Here is a 16,428-nt window from a genome sequence, read left to right on the forward strand (position 1 = left end):
GCTCATCCTTCAGTGGGAGGGATTGAGATCTGTAAATAACGCGCCCTTCCCCGGAACCAAAGGATCGCACGCCTTGCGACGGAAAGGTTTGAGTGGCGCGCTGGATAGTCCTTCCTGCGCTCGGTTTCCGCGGTGGGGCACCTCAGGATGCGCTGTTAGCGGGCGCTGGTGAGTCGGGAGTAAGTGGTGTGAAATATTTGATTTTTCACCAAGAGCGTGTACCTGGGAACTCTCTGTGGCGTGCGATTGATTTCTCCCTGTTCCATTTTGATTTGGCGACTATGTGGGCCTGTGCCCCAACCCCGTCTCTTTGGCTTGTGAAAAGCCATTGAGCCATTGCTGGTTCCAGGGGCCTCGGCCCGGCCCATGACTCCTGGAGCTGAACCACCGAAGCTGGACTGCTTGGGAAAGGGAATTCAAGTTTGTTTTAGCATTTTCTGTGCTTCTGCTATATTCGTAACTTATGGGCATGGGCTCCAACTGAAGATCAGTCCAGCTTAATTTTTTAAAAATGAAGACAAAATTGCCCTATTGTTTAAGATTGTTGCATTTTAGAATGCAAACCTTTGGGAGCTGGCAGTTATTTGCCAAAACCTTATTTATTTATTTTTTTGCAACCATGTTTTTATCGTCACCTACCAAAAGTTGCTTCTGTCTTTTTTAGACAAGAGGCAGTTGTGAGGGCTGCCTACTACTAGTTAGGCGCTAGTTGAGAGAAGAGAAATACATTTCTTGTCTTAAGAGATCTTGGTTTATTGAAAGGGAAATTCCGTGTTCTATATTTTTAATTAATGTTTTTCCCTCATATACTTACATGCATGTCTCTTTATATATTTTTTCTGTGCATTATAATTATACATAATAGTGGGATTTGTTTTTATACATTCGAACATGCGCACGACATAGCATAGTTTGGCCAGTGTCATTCCATGTCTTGTCTCTTTAGAAGAAGAACCGCTACATGCACGGTGAATGCTTAAAAAGCAAACAAACAAACAAAAAAAAACTATCAGACATTACAGGACATAAAAAGAACAGTTGCCTTGGTAGCCTACCCCCAGGGGTATGCTAGTTTTTGATAAGTTTCCAAAGTTTTTAAGAATAGAAAGGGTTCCCGTATCTCAGGAAGCATGGTATTTTTCTGTTTCTGCAGCTGTGCAAGAGAATAGTTATTATGCAGTGGAAGACTGTATAATTGCTTTATAGTCCAAGAGTGCCTTATAAGAATAATCTTTACTTCATTAATATGTAACTTTGGGGGGTGCAGCTCACTGGTAGAGTTCTTAGCATGTATGAGCACTCAGTGGGGGAAAAGACATAACTTCTGACTGTCACATCTGATGTCTGTAATTTCATTCAGCAAAAACATATCAAATGCCTGCAATGAGGCAGATGCTGCTTTAGGAAGAAGATTGGAATATATCTATGAGTAAAACAAACCAGAAATAACAAAACTAAAAATGATTCTCTTTTGGAAGTAACATGGAGACAAATACTAAACAACAAAACTTACAATTATATTAAAACTCTGACATGCTATGGGGAAAATATCAAGTAGAATAGAGAGGTGGGGAGTACTAACACTTGTGTGGGTAAAATGTCAAATAATGTGACCAGGGCAGATCTCATTGAGAAAATGAGATTTGAGCCCCAAATTGAAAAAGGTGAAGGGATTAGCCATGTTAGGATCCTTCCAGTTCAGGGGAGGATGCCTGCTTGGCTAGATGCAGGGCAAGCAAGGGGCAGCTTGTCTAAATGGTTAAACAAGAGTAATTAGAGATTGAGGGAGTTAGGGTAGGGGAGTTAAGGGCTTTGTTTTTCACTGTGATTAAATGGAGAGGCACTGGAAATTTTTAAATTTTTAATACATGAGCTTTATATTTGAATAATTTTGAATTTCCAAAATAGTTGTGAAGATAGTGCAAAGTTCCTATATGTGCCAAGTCCATTTCTAATCATATTTTAGTATGGTACATTTATTAACAACTAGTGAACCAATATTGATACACTATTAACTAAAATCCATACTTATTTTATGCAAATTTCCTTTGTTTTGTCCAGTGTCCTTTTTATTTCCAGGATCCCATCTAAAATACTACATTACTTTAATGATCTTATCTCCTCAGATTTTCCTTGACAAGTTTCTTATACTTTCTTTGTTTTGGATGACCTTGACAGTTTTGAGGCTGTTAGGTATTTGAGGAGATACCTGTCAAGTATTTTGCACAATGTCCCTCAATTGGAGTTTGTTGTTTTTCTCTTAGAGTGGGCCTATGGGTTTGGGGGGAAACAAACAAACAAACATGGAGGTAAAGTGCCATTCTCATTACATCATATCAAGTGTACATGCTAACAACTTTACTGTTTTCACTGTTGATGTTAATTAACGTTGATCAGCTGGTGGGGGTAGTATTTGTCGGGTTTTTCTTCTATGAAGTTATTTTCCCCTTTTCTGTACTGTACTCATTGGGAGCAAGTTACTAACCATAGCCCACAGTTAGGAGTGAATAGTTCTGTTCTACCTCCTTGTAGTGTCCTCATAAATTACATAGAATTCTTCTATACAGGACATTTGTTTGTTTTATTAATTTATCCGCTTATTTATATTGTATGGGCTTATTTATATTTTGGTTCAGGTTATAAGCCAATTATTTGTTACTCATTTTTTTTTTGGTAGTCTTTTTTTTTTTTTGGTCACTCTAAGATGTTCCAAAGATTATCAGCCATCTCTTGAGGAGACCTGCTTCCTTTTGTTAGATAATGCTACTAGAAACCAAGGTCTGGGTGAGTTTGTTCATTGCACTGGGTGTTATTAATTTTAGGTTCTCTCAATTAATAAAGCTAACCCATGTATATACTTACATATATAATTATTTTCATGTGCTTCACTGCTTATGTAAAGCTAAATGTTGATTTCTAAATGAAATCCATTATAGTCTTCCTTCTTAAGTGTGACCTCCCTCTTCAGTGGTTTTGAGCAGAGTGACGTTATTTAACAGGATAACATACAGCTGTTATGGGAAAAAAGACATGAGGGGAGTTGGAATGGAAGTCAGAAGGTCAGTTCAGGATTTTGTTGAAAATGAGAAAGGAAAGATTTAATAAAGTACAAAGTTACGTGAGTAAGATTAGTATATAGCCCTTAGCCTAGGAGGAATAAGTATGACAAAATAATTTAGCATTAGATTTCAGTTCCTGAGCAGTTTTCCTGAGGTCTGGCTCTTTTCAGGGACATCTTGGGTGATTCTCAACTTCCTCTACATCATAGGAAGAGTTTGAGTGTGCTAGAAACTGATGGACACTGACAACACATACCCTATCTTAGTGTATACAGTATTCGTATTAGCTTCATAATAATTTAATAATCTTATAATAATAAAAGCTACAATTTATTGAGGGTTTCTCATGCGGCAAGTACTGTTTCAAGTGCTTTATAGAATAATTTATGTGAAAGATGGGTATTATTCTCTTTTCTGGGCAAGAAATTGAAATACAATTTAAATACTCTCTTTAAAATAGATACTTCATGAACCTAATCTTTCTGCTTTCAGTGTCCATCAATATAGTAGACTAACTCTTCCATGTCTAACTAGATCAACATGATCTTTTTACATAACAAAAGCAATGCATGTGTGTTTAGAATCATTCAAAAATACAAATAAGCAAAAGTGAGACTTTACTTCTTTTTAACAAAATTATTCTGATTTAGTGAAAGCGTATAGTACTAGGAATTAGGAGAATTGGGCTCCAGAACACATATTCTTTTTTTTTTTTTTTGAGAGAGAGAGAGAGAGAGAATTTTAATATTTATTTTTTAGTTTTCAGCGGACACAACATCTTTTGTTTGTATGTGGTGCTGAGGATCGAATCCTCGCCGCACGCCAGGCGAGCGCGCTACCGATTGAGCCACATCCCCAGCCCAGAACACATATTCTTGATGGCTGGATGACATTGGAAAACAGATTGAACTTTCTATTTTTCTATGACAAAGCATTTTTTATCTGCCCTCATTACTGAAGATGTTTCAAATGACAGTAAACTCCCATTTCCCCATTTTGTGAAATCAGCCAAGGCTCTAACTCATTGGACAAAAAAGGGATGTGGTTAATGTATAATTACCACCTGTGGTTTTGCTGAATCTGAATGAAACACTATAAATTAATTCTTGTTCTTTTGTTAAAATAAAATTTTACTGGTAAACTTCTATCAGGTTTACAATTAATGTGCTGACTTGTTGGTTAACACTAAAAAGGGGGTCCTGTTCATTTCCAGGACTTATTTGACTGATAGGTCTGCTTTCTACTTTTCACAGCTGCTAAACAGAACAATCACTATGCTTATGGCAGGGATTTTACGCTCAGTAGTTCAGAGGCCCCCAGGCAGGCTACAGGTAAGTGTTTCTTTACAAGAATTTTTTTGCCCCTACTCCTTAAGATTTTTTCTTTTCTAATTACAAAAATATACAGCGATGTTAAAGTCTACAAAAAACTTTTTTTGCAGAGTTTTTTTATATTAATTTTTAATGTTGGGGTTAATTTTGTTTTTTTTTATGGTTTATTTCAGTTTTCTCTCTTTGGAATCATAGCTAAGTGTGGTACACTTGAGTCCCAATCACTTGGGAGGCTGGGGCTGGAGGATAAGCTTGGGCCTGGGGATGAGCCTATAGGTTTGAGAACAGCCTATTGAGACCCTGTCTCAAAATCAAATTTAGAACCATAAAACAATTTTTCCTGAGAAAATTCCAATGAAAATCGACTACCATTGATTCCTAAAGTTATAGAGATTTTTTTTTTCCCTTTAGTTATGAAAAGAGTACATTTTTGCAAGTATAGTGGTACACACATGTAGTTACAGCTACTTGGGAGTCTGAGGCAGGAGAATCACAATCAAAATTTTAAAAACAAAAAGGGTTGAGGTGCAGCTCAGTGGTAGATAAGTATATGAATAAGTATATAAATAAAGAAAAGGCAAACAAGGAAGAATATATTATTTCAATCATCAAAAATTAGAAAAATATAGAAAAAGCAAGAAGAGAAACAATCTTCCAGAGACCATTAAAGGTAGTAGTTTTATGTGCATCTTTCATTCTTTCTTTTAGAGAGTTCAATGGTGTAGCTTAATCTTTACCTGAGGCCCCAACAAGATAGCCCTAGATATACACTGGGTCTCCATATGGATCTATATACAACTAGTTAAAGATGATAACAATGTCAGTTTCTTTATATACATTATCTTAACTGCAGATTAATTCTGTGAAGTCAGTATTATTTCCTTCTTAGTACCAAGGAAATCATCCTCCAAGAGGATAAGTATCTCATTTCTCACAGTTGTAGGTAGCAGAATCAGGATTAGAAGCCCATTGTTTTTTCTACTTAACTTGTCCCCTTTGGCCTATTTTCTAGTTATTTATGCCATCCTTGCAATAAAGGGAAGGCTGAAAAGGAATGACAGGAGTGACTTGCCAATCCTCAAAGCACTGTCTATGTGAAAGGTTGCCAATTAATCCTTTTTCTTCAGTAGTCTGAGAAAAAGAGGATTGGAGGAATACAGAGTAGAACAAGAGATAGGAGCTAGGAGTGATGGCATTATGAAAACCAGAAAGAAAATGGGAAACTCTTTTTTTGGATTTCTTTTACCTTTTTTCTTTTTGGGGGGGTGGGGTGGGATGGGGCGTATGTGCCGTACTGGGAATTGAACCCAGGGCCTCGCATACTCTAGGCAAGTGCTTTATCACTGAGCTACATCCCAGCCCTTTTAATTATTTACTTAAATTTTGAGACAGGATCTCCCTAAGTTCCTCACACTAGCCTTGAATTTGCTATTCCTCTTGCATCAGCCTCCTGAGTAGCTGGGACTGCAGATATGTACAACCTCACCCAGCTTTTACATTGTTTTGTTGAAGGTGAATTTTTGCATATTGTCTAGAGCAAGAGTTGGTAAACAGTGACTTCTAGACCAAATTCAGCCTGTCACTTTGGCGAGTAAATTTGTGGAAACATGTCATGCCCATATTTGTCTATGACTGCTTTCACCCTATATGGGCAGAATCAAGTCTTGGCAGTGGAGACTCTAAAGCTCCAAAGCCGGATAATAGTATATGGTTCTTCCCAGGAAAAAGTTACCAACTTGGTTAGTGGTTAGATGGGAGGTATTCATTCTGCTAGGGAATTGAGATAAATCTTTAACAATTGTATGTTAGGTCAGAACAGACTAGTCACCTAAGGATTGGTGGGTGTGGCTTTCTGCACTAGATAGACTTCTAAAAAGTCAAATGTTTTATTTCGTATTTTAGACTGTGACAAAAGGTGTGGAGTCTCTCCTTGGTACAGATTGGATTCGTCACAAATTTACCAAATCAAGAATTCCAGATAAAGTAAGAACAATGCTACTGTTTCTTTCCTTCTTTTTTTTTTTTTTTTTAAGTTCCATGTATTAAAAGGTACCTGTTTTGAAAGCTTTTATGTTAAGTCATATGTACAGAGTTTAAAATATAATAGTATTCATGTAAATTATGATTATTAAAAATAAAACTGTGTTCTGTTACTTGTGCCACTGGCCTTTGCAGGATGGGTTGTTTTGTTTTTCTGGGTGTTGTTCCTGCTTCTTAGGTTTTGTGTTTTTTTTTTTTTTTTTTCCTTATTTGTTTATTTTTTGTATCATCGTTGTCCTGAGAAAATGATTCTTCTTGCCCAGGCTCTCACAATGGGACTCTTCATCTTCACTTTCTATATCAGCCTTTGCTACTTTAAATCTTTCATTTTTTTCTATTAGATTTATATGTACTTATCATTCTTTAAAAAAAAAAAAGCCCTTCATTGATTTTGGCTTTTGTTTTGTATTTTTGTTTGTTTTGCTTTTTAATTAATAGATGTTGCATAAAGGAGTTTAGACTTATAGGAAAATTGATCAGAAAATATAGAGACTTTCTTATATATTCCCTCCCCACAACGCACCTTTTCTTTTGATACTAACATCTTCCATTGGTATACAGTTGTTGCAACTGATGAAACTACATTGATACTTGGTTAACTAAAGCTCATAGTTTACACTCCTTATGTTGTTTACTTTATGGTCAAAGATACAATGTCATATATACATTATCACTATATAGTACAGAATTTTTCACTGCCCCAAGTATCGCCTGTGTTCCACCTGCTCATCCCTTCTTCCCAACTCCCAAACCCTGGCAGCAACTGATCTTTTTACTATGTTTGTTTTATCTTTTCCAGCATGTCTGTAGTTGGAATCATGTGGTGTGTAGCCTTTTCTAACTCGCTTTTTTCACTTAGCAATGTAATTTAAGGTTCCTCCATGCCTTTTCATGGCTTAATAGCTTATATCTTCTTATTGCTGAATATTTCATGGTGTGGATTTATAAAGTTTATTTGTATATTCACTTACTAAAGGACATCTTGATTGCTTCCAGTTTTGACAATACTACAGGAAGTAGTACAAATACTTATGTGCAGGTCTTTGTGTGGACATAAGTGTCAACATTTTGGGTAAATGCTCAGGAGCATGGTTGCTAGATTTTATGGTAAAGACTGTATTTAGCTTTGTGAAACCTGGGGTTTTTTATTGGTTTGGATGGTTGGTTGGTTGGTTAGTTGGTTGGTTTGGATTCTCCCATCCCTTGCATTGTTTTATAGTGGTAAAATACAGAGATAAAAAGTTACTGTCTTAACTGGCCCTTTTTAATTTCAGATTTCAGAGATTTTTGATTTTGGAATATTTACATAAACTTTTCTAATTGAGTACCCCAGTTTGCTTTGAGTTTGACAGATTCAGAGTATTTCAGATTTCAGATTTTTGGATGAATGGTGTTCAACCTGTAGGGCTAATATGTTCTCTTGGCATTTGAATCGTTTAGTGTCATTTGGTTTCCTCAGGCTTTGTTCCCAGGGGTTAAGCAACAAGACAAAATTCTTGCTTATGTGACATTTTTGTTAAAAAGATAAAAGTCTTAAACTCCCTTTTAGTAATCAGACTAACATGGTAGAAATGTGCGGTTTCAGATTGAGGATTATATAAAGATTAAGGATGAGATCAGTATGGGGTGTGTGTGTGTGTGTACACATGTCAGTGCAAGCATTTTTTAAGAAAAATGGGAGGCACATAGAAACTGTGTAAGTTCAAAGTTTACCATTTATAATTCTTCCTTTGTAGGTATTTCAGCCTTCACCAGCAGATCATGAAAAATATGGTGGGGATCCACAGCACCCTCATAAACTACACATCGTTACCAGAATAAAAAGTACAAAAAGACGTCCATACTGGGAAAAAGATACAATAAAGATGCTTGGATTAGAAAAAGTATGCAACTATTTTAGTCATCCTCGGTGTTGTTTAAATTTGCTTTACATTTCACACTTTCTAAAATTGTCTCTTGTTTTAATGTATTACTTAATGTAACTTGTTTGTAATTAACCTTCAGTTTAACGTTTTCTAAAAATAGAGCTATTTGCTTTTTCAGTTGATTCATAACATTATTCCTTTGTTTGTAGGCACATACCCCTCAAGTTCACAAGAATATCCCTTCTGTGAATGCAAAACTGAAAGTGGTTAAACATTTGATAAGGTTTGTTGTTCATTATCTCTGCAGTTTTAAAAAATATGTTATCTAGTGTGATTCTAAATGCCTTTTCTTCTTTCACAGAATCCAGCCCCTGAAGCTGCCACAAGGACTTCCAACAGAAGAGAATATGTCTTCCACATGCCTCAAGAGCACTGGGGAGTTAGTAGTGCAGTGGCATCTAAAGCCTGTGGAGTAGGAAGCAGTTAAGTCCTGACACCATTGCAGCATCAGATTAAAAAGTGCAAATTATTTTTATTTAAAGTTGGTGAGAAAATGTTTTCATTAAAATCTTTAAAATGTATTTGAAATCCCAGTCTTCTCACTGACTGCTGATTCTTCCCTACCATATAGATTTATAAGTTTGGTTATTTAATGTTCTCCCTTTTCCCATAAGAATTTCACTCTAAAGTAGGTAAGATCAGCATTGTTGAATATCTAAATTTAGATCCTCTGACATCATAGCAATTAACTTATTTTTGTGTAGAAATTATTTCCTAATTTAACTGGATTCCTCAAATTCTTTGAGTGACTCTATTTAGTCCACTTTATATTGCTATAACAAAATCTCTGACCTTAGTTTATAAGGAAGAGAGTTTTATTTTGGTTTCAAATACTGAAAAGTCCAAGCTTGGGCAGCCACACCTGTGAGGGCCTCCTACGGTGTCATAACAAGGCAGATGATATCGTATGATCTGAGCATATGGGAGAGTGGTAAGTGGTGGAGGAGCTTGCTGAGGAAGCCAAAATGACGTTAATGCTTTTGTGTAAGACAGATATTAATCCCTTCTGAGAAGTGACCCCATGACACAGGCCCCTCCACTGAAGATCCCACCACCTCTTAAAGATCCTTTCACTTCTCAGTACCAGTACATTGGAGGCTAAGCTTTTCAGCACATGAACAGAATATGGTCGTGTATCCATACACGACATAGGAAAGTTATGTCTGATTCATACTACTGTCTTTCTTATTCACATCCCTCCTCCCTTCCCTTCATTCCCCTTTCTCTACTCCACTGAAATTCTATTCTGTCCTCCCCTCTTATTGTGTGTTAACATCTGCATATCAGAGAAAACATTGGCTTATTTCACTTAGCATGATAGTCTCCAGATACATTTACCAGCAAAAGTCATGAAGTCATTCTTCTTTATGGCTGAGTAACATTCCATTGTCTATAGATACCACATTTTCTTTATCCATTCATCTGTTGAAGGGTACCTAGGTTGGTTCCATTATTTAGCTATTGTGAATTGAGCTACTATAAACATTGATGTGGCTGCATCACTGTAGTATGCTGATTTTTAAGTCCTTTGGGTAAATACTGAGTGGGATAACTGAGTCAAATGGTGGTTCCATTCCAGGTTTTCTAAGGAACCTCCATGCTGCTTTCCAGAGCAGTTTTACCCATTAGTGCATTTTGTTTTCTACTGTTGCATAATAAATTATCAAAAACTGCTGCTTGAAACAGCACACACTTGTTAACTTGAAATGTCTGTGGGTCTAAAGTGAGGACAGTTTGGCTGGGTCATCTGTTCAGGATCTCACAGGCTGCAGAAAAATCTTTTGCCAAGGTTGGGTATCTTCAGAGCTTGACTTTAGAGGATCTGTTCCAAGCTCCAGGGTTGTACAGTTCAATCCTTGTAGCTGTAGGATTGATGTCAAGTTGTTCCTTCAAAACCAGCAGCAGAGAGAGACTCACAAGAAGGGCACTATGAGGTCATAATTTACATACAGTCCCAAGGACCCATCACCTTTGTTGCATTCCATTAGCTGGGAGCAAATCACAGGTCCTGTCCTGGCTGGAGGAAGAAGGGAATTCCACAAGTATGGGGGCAGGGATCATAGAGGCCTCCTTACACCACAATTGCAATTCCCTTTTCAATCTAAAATTTGGATATATTTTATTATCAGTTAGTTTAAAATACTTTCTACTTAGATCTTCAGGTTATTTAGAAGTATGTTAATCTTCAAAATTGTGTGTCTTTCAGGCCAAAAACCTGTTCCCTTCATCTTTTCTCACTACAATGCTAAATAATATGCGTATTCTAAGTGGCACAGTTTCCCAAGGACAATGTAAAATTGCACAGGCCACATGTGAGGTCATTTTCCATCCCTGGTGAAAGAGGAGGAAGAAGAAACAGCAGCTTTTGACATGAACAAGATTGTTTCTGAAACCCCTGTGATGTTATTTGCCTTGTTTTTCTAGAAATGAGATAATTTGCTTAACATAGGTAGGAAGTATCCCTTCTTTCTTATATTCAAGGATTAATTAAGTATTGGCTTTTGTTCCATAGCTTAGTTTCAGCTTGGTTGTTTTTGTCAGTTTTTTCAGAGTTGTTTTCAGAACCCCCAAACACTGGCCTTCCCTTCTCAAGGGGCCCTACAGGGTCTGCTTCTCAATATCCCTGCCAGAGTGCTTTATGCTCTCCCCCCCACACATTTTTTTCTGCATCTTTAGAAACAAAAGATGGAAATAGCATAGTAACTCAACTGCCCTATTTTTACTTATATAGAGTATTACATCAAACTGCTGCAGAATGCACATTTATTTCAAATGCAGATGTATTGCCACTTTCCAAAATAAACATTCTAGGCCATAAAGAATCTCAAAACATTTTTTTCCCTAATGCAACTGGGAATTGAATCCAAGACCTCATGCATGCTAGCCAACTGCCCTTTCCCCACCTTTTCGTAAACTTTTGGAAACAAGTCTCACTAAGTTTCCTAGCCCCCCCCCCACCCCCGCCGCAGTAGCTGAGATTATAGTCATGCACCCCCACCATCAGCTCAACAACTTTTTAGGGAACCGAAATCATATACAATATGTTCCTTAACCACTATGAACTTAAATTTAAACATAAATAATGTAAAGATATTAGATCTCCATATGTTTGAAGATGAAGCAACATACTTCTAAATAACCTGAAGATCTAAGTAGAAAATATTTTAAACTAACTGATAATAAAACATATCCAAACATGTATCATGCAACCAAAGCAGTGTGTAGAGGACAATCGTTAGATAAAGAAAAGAAGCACAAATTAAAACCATAAAATAGGATAAAGAAAAATAATAATATTGATCCTTTTGAAGTGGGACAGAAAAGGCTGGACCCCCAAGGAATTATCAAGAAGCAGGTTAATAAACTGCAGGGTCCAGAGAGTCTGTTGGATAGCCTAAAACATTCTCCTCTGGACAATGACTAGAATTTCTTTGAACTTAATATCCAGTGTGGGGTGGGGGCGGTGAGGGGGGAGTTGGAGATTTACATGCAGAGGAGTCAACATCAAAGTTCTCAGTGCTTTTTGTTTCATTTCTTATGACAGAGGTTCACAACCAAAATTAGCTTTTGCAAGACAGAGTAGAGCAACAGAAAATAGGGTGGGAAGTATCCCTTCTTTCTCATATTCAAGGATTAGTTAAGTATTGGCTTTTGTTCCATAGCTTAGTTTCAACTTGGTTGTTTTTGTCAGTTTTTGAGCCCATTGAGCCCTTCTGCAGATATCTTTTTGACTGATATTTTATTAACAAGAAAAATTGTGGTGAGGGTCTCTGAAGAAGTTTAATTAAGATGCATTGGTAGAGGAGGGGGTGCCACCACATTTTCAGTTAATAAACATGATATTGGTTGTTCATGCTGTGTGTGAGATGTGCCTCCCTCTAAATCTTCTGGGCACTTTACTTGTCTGATATGGAAAAAATAATAATGACAAAAATCGATGAAAGGGCTGGGGCTGTGGCTCAGTGGCAGAGCATTTGCCTAGCACATGTGAGGCTCGGGGCTTGATCCTTAGCACCACATAAAAAAGAAAAAAAGATCACTTCTTACCAGGCATGTTGGTATACACCTGTAATCCCAGTGGCTTGGAAGGCTGAAGCAGGAGGATCACATGTTCAAGATCAGTTTCTGCAACTTAGCAAGACTCTGTCTCAAAAAATAAAAAAGGCTAGGGATGTAGCTCAGTGATAAAGTGCCCTTGGGTTCAATCAATTTCCATTCATCATAAGAATTTCTTATAAATACAAACCCAAAGCTGGGAAAACATAGTTATGGTGTGTGTGTGTATGTGTGTGTGTGTGTGTGTGTGTGTGTGTGTGTGAGATATATATATATATATATATATATCAGAATATATATATGTATGTGTGTGTATATATATATATACATATATATACAGATGAAAGTTTATATTTAGAATACACAATATAGTTCTAAAATAAATTTAAAAAACATAAAAATTAGTAAAAGTTTTTGTTTTGTACTGGGAATTGAAAATGTTTTTGTTTTTGTTTTTGTACTGGGAATTGAACCCAGGGTTGCTTAACCACTGAGCCACATCCCCAGCCCATTTGGTATTTTATTTAGAGACAACAGAGTCTCACTGAGTTGCTTAAGGCCTCACTAAATTGCTGAGGTTGGCCTTGAATTCATGATCCTCCTTCCTCAGCCTCCCAAGCTGCTGGGATTACAGACATGCACCACTGTACCCATTTTTAGTAAGATTTTAAAGGCACAAAGCAAAAGAGGATTGCTTTGTGCAATAAATGACCAATAAGCATATGACAAAATTCTTATTAACTACTAGGAAAGTACAAATTAAAAAATCACGGGTTATCATTGCATTCCCATTAGAAAAAGTAAAATTGAGACTAACCACAGGAGTATAGGAGGAATATGAAGCAAATTAAACTCTTCACTCATTGCTTGTGTGTGGGAAGCCAACCTTACACATGACTGAGTTACACTCCCCAGCTGGGTGCTAAGGCGCTCAGTGCAAAAATGTGGCACCCTTCTTGGGTGCGAGGGTCAGTGTCTCATGCATGGGTGTGTCTTGCTACAGCCCATGAGTGAAGCTATGCTCACCTGTTCCTTTGTAATATAACCCCTTGCCTTGTTTACGATAGAATCTTCCATGGAAGTGCCTTGTGTGTATCCCCTTCTCTTACTGTGCCCTTGCCTGTGACCTACCCAGGTGTCAGTCAACCTGCTAATAGTGGACATCATGAAACCTGACCCCTTGCCTCACTTGAATAGCTTCTCCTCAATAAAAGGGGTCAGCTCGTGCTCTCCCTCTCTCTCTCTCTTTCTGTGGACCCTTAAGGTCAGAAAAGCTGTCACAGCGACCCCAAAGAAAAAGATATTTGTGTCTCTTGTGTGGTTATTTCGTGCAGCCCAGTTAGCCCAGTTTAACTGGAGTGACTCCTGAGCCTTTTAGTCGCGAGAACAGAAACCCGGCACTTATGGGAGTGTAAACTGTTAAGAATACTTAGGAAAAAAAAAATAGGAGTTTCTTGTGAAGTTAGACATCTATTCTATGATCCAGCAATTCATTCCTGGGTATTTACTGAAGAGAAATAAAAAGAATGTGTGTACAAAAAAAGACTTGTAACAAAAAGGTTCATAGCACTGTAATTGTTGTTGTTGACTTTATTGCACTGTTGGGGATGGAGCCCAGGGCCTCACACACCTTAGGCAATTGCTCTACCACTGAGACACACCCACAGCTCAGCTTTATTCTTCTGTGTGTGTGTGTGTGTGTGTGTGTGTGTGTGTGTGTGTGTGTGTGTATGGTGCATGTAATAGGAATTGAACCCCGGGGTGCTTAACCACTGAGTCACATCCCTAGCCATTTTTATTTTTATTTTTTTAATTTTTGAGACTGTATCTCACTAAATTTCCCAAGCTGGCCTTGAACTTACAATCCTCCTGCCTCAACCTCCCAAGTCACCAGGATTACAGGTGTGCACCACTTTGCCACGCCTTCCTTTACATTTTTGAACATATATAATAGCTGATTTTAAATCTGTGTCTGTCAATTCTAACATCTGGGACCTCTTCCCATTATTGATTTCTCTCTTGAGTATAGACTACATTTTCCTGCTCCTGCTCTCCTTCCTCCTCCTGTTTCCTTTTCTTCCTCCTCTCCTGTTCCTCATCCTCCTCCTTCTTCACAGAGCTGGGGATTTAACTCAGGGCTTCATGTTTGCTAGGCAAGCACTCTACCACTACACTATACACCCAGTCCCTTCTTATTTATTATAAGTTATATGTAAGTAATTTTGGGTTGTAACTTAGACACTGTGAAAAATACTTTGTAAAGATTCTGGATTCTATTAAGTTTCTCTGAAAATTATTGATTTGTTTTAGCAGACGAATTAATCTGGCTAAACTGAAACTTCAAACTCTGGGTTCTCTCTGATGGGCAGCAAGTGAATTTCCAGTTCTTAGCTGGGCCATTTGAAGTCCACCTGTGCATGTGTGATTCAGGACTTGGATAAAAAATTGGGAGTGAGTTAAACCCAGTCTTTGTGGGAGATGGGGGGGCCCTCTGATTCATTCTTATCTTTGACTTCTCATTACTTTCTAGCTGCAATGGTTTCCTTGAAATCTACCCCCTGATAGTCTTCAAGCCAGGAAGACTTTGTATTTCTTTCTGAGTTTTAGTGGCTCCATATGACATGAGCTGAGACCCATCAGTCGTCATATTAAGCACTGGAAAAATGGGTAAATCACTAAATGTCTTTCCTTTTTCCAAGAATTTAAATGTATCCAGAGCCTACCTGCATTTGTTGCCTCTCCAAGGTTTTGGGCTACTACTTTTCATATTTCATCCTGGATTTATATTGTTAACTGAAAGAGAGTACGTTATATCCTTTAGTCTCCCCAACAGCCCCATTTTTCAGATATGTTCTTGAATAGTAGGAATATAGAATTTTGTCCTATTGAGCATTTGGCATTGGTGAATTGGGATTTACCAGAACAGCCCTGGCTTATGGAAACATGAAAGGGCCTTGGATGAGGAACCTTTGATTCCTGAGTGGCCACTTGGTCACCTTTGGTGTGGAGAATTAGCTACATTAAGATCAGCTCTTAAAGGTACCAGTGATATTTAGAGATGGCTCACTAGATGCATAAGGAAATGTAGACTAATAAGAAAAAGGTAAAATTGTCATCTGGTTATTTTTATCTCTGACAGCTAAAATGAAAAGACAGGGGTGACCTTGATGCTAGACCAAACCTAGATGTCAGTGGAATCTGAGCTGGGACCCCAAAGCTATCTCCCCAGGGCAGTCAGTGTGCGAGGACAACAGAAACTACCCCTAAGATCTCTGGTTACTGAAACAGTAATCTGTGTGGCTAAAGGACAAAGGACAAAACCAAGCGACTACTGAAACCAGGGGTGTAGTGGGAAGGAGTTGCTTCATGTTGTAGATCAGTACCATCAGCTTTTTGAGAGCCTTCTTTGAAGCGGAGTGTGAGGGTGACTGATTTAGGGGCAGTATCCTTGATTCAAATGCTGCAGAGTAGAATAGCATGTTCCAGTTGACGCAGGACCCATAGCTCACCATGGAGCAATTGAGAAACTAATGTGACTCCATTTTTGAGAAACCAGCCTCTACCTCAGAGCAAAGCCTGTCCAAGGAAGGGGGCGTGACCCTTGTCCTTGGAAAAACCCACAGAGCACTCCTAAGCACACACCCACCCTGCTGAGTTGTTTGTCTGTAAATAACAGGAGAGGTCTGTGGCGCCAGGTGTCCCTGACTCAGTTAGGCTAGGTGAGGACCCATAGCAACCCCCCTAGCAACCTCCAATCAGCATGAGACAGGCAAAATATCTGGAATGCCAGATGACCCCCAAGTAGTTTATAGTGGTTGATAACATGTTGGGAAACCATGTAGTTTAGCACATATACCCCTCGTGGCCTAAACCAATCAGTCCAAACGAATCCCCTTATTGTACTAACCAATCATCCCTACCCAACTTGTTCCTGCCATTAAATGTGCTAATCAATATTAAGAGTTGTTGTTTGATTTTTCCCACGGTATGGAATGATTTGCTGTGTGATGTTGTGGC

The 16,428-nt window shown here is 38.0% G+C and overlaps 1 protein-coding gene and 1 pseudogene across 2 annotated transcripts; both read left to right on the top strand.

Moving 5' to 3' along the window:
- Positions 1–14: 14 nt before the first annotated feature.
- Positions 15–8,888, top strand: Mrpl30 (mitochondrial ribosomal protein L30). Of its 2 annotated transcripts, none has more exons than XM_078028545.1 (6): positions 15–168; positions 4,313–4,390; positions 6,293–6,373; positions 8,167–8,313; positions 8,505–8,578; positions 8,657–8,888. In XM_078028545.1, the coding sequence occupies exons 2-6, from the start codon at positions 4,334–4,336 to the stop codon at positions 8,769–8,771; spliced, it is 474 nt and encodes a 157-aa protein (XP_077884671.1). In that variant the 5' UTR covers positions 15–168; positions 4,313–4,333; the 3' UTR covers positions 8,772–8,888. The 2 variants fall into 2 exon arrangements, with proteins under 2 accessions (XP_077884671.1, XP_077884672.1); XM_078028546.1 differs by having other exon boundaries at positions 64–179.
- A 3,284-nt stretch (positions 8,889–12,172) lies between these two features.
- On the top strand, positions 12,173–12,265 carry LOC120885116 (small nucleolar RNA U13; annotated as a pseudogene).
- The last annotated feature ends 4,163 nt before the right edge of the window (positions 12,266–16,428 follow it).

This window comes from Ictidomys tridecemlineatus, chromosome 12 (assembly GCF_052094955.1).
Source record: "Ictidomys tridecemlineatus isolate mIctTri1 chromosome 12, mIctTri1.hap1, whole genome shotgun sequence".
Lineage (NCBI taxonomy): Eukaryota > Metazoa > Chordata > Mammalia > Rodentia > Sciuridae > Ictidomys > Ictidomys tridecemlineatus.

Coding starts and splice junctions, on each gene's coding strand:
- Mrpl30 (XM_078028545.1), top strand. CDS start 4,334: ATGCTTATGGCAGGGATTTTACGCTCAGTAGTTCAGAGGCCCCCAGGC. Junction 4,391..6,292: donor GGCCCCCAGGCAGGCTACAG/GTAAGTGTTTCT, acceptor TTCGTATTTTAG/ACTGTGACAAAAGGTGTGGA. Junction 8,579..8,656: donor GTGGTTAAACATTTGATAAG/GTTTGTTGTTCA, acceptor CTTCTTTCACAG/AATCCAGCCCCTGAAGCTGC.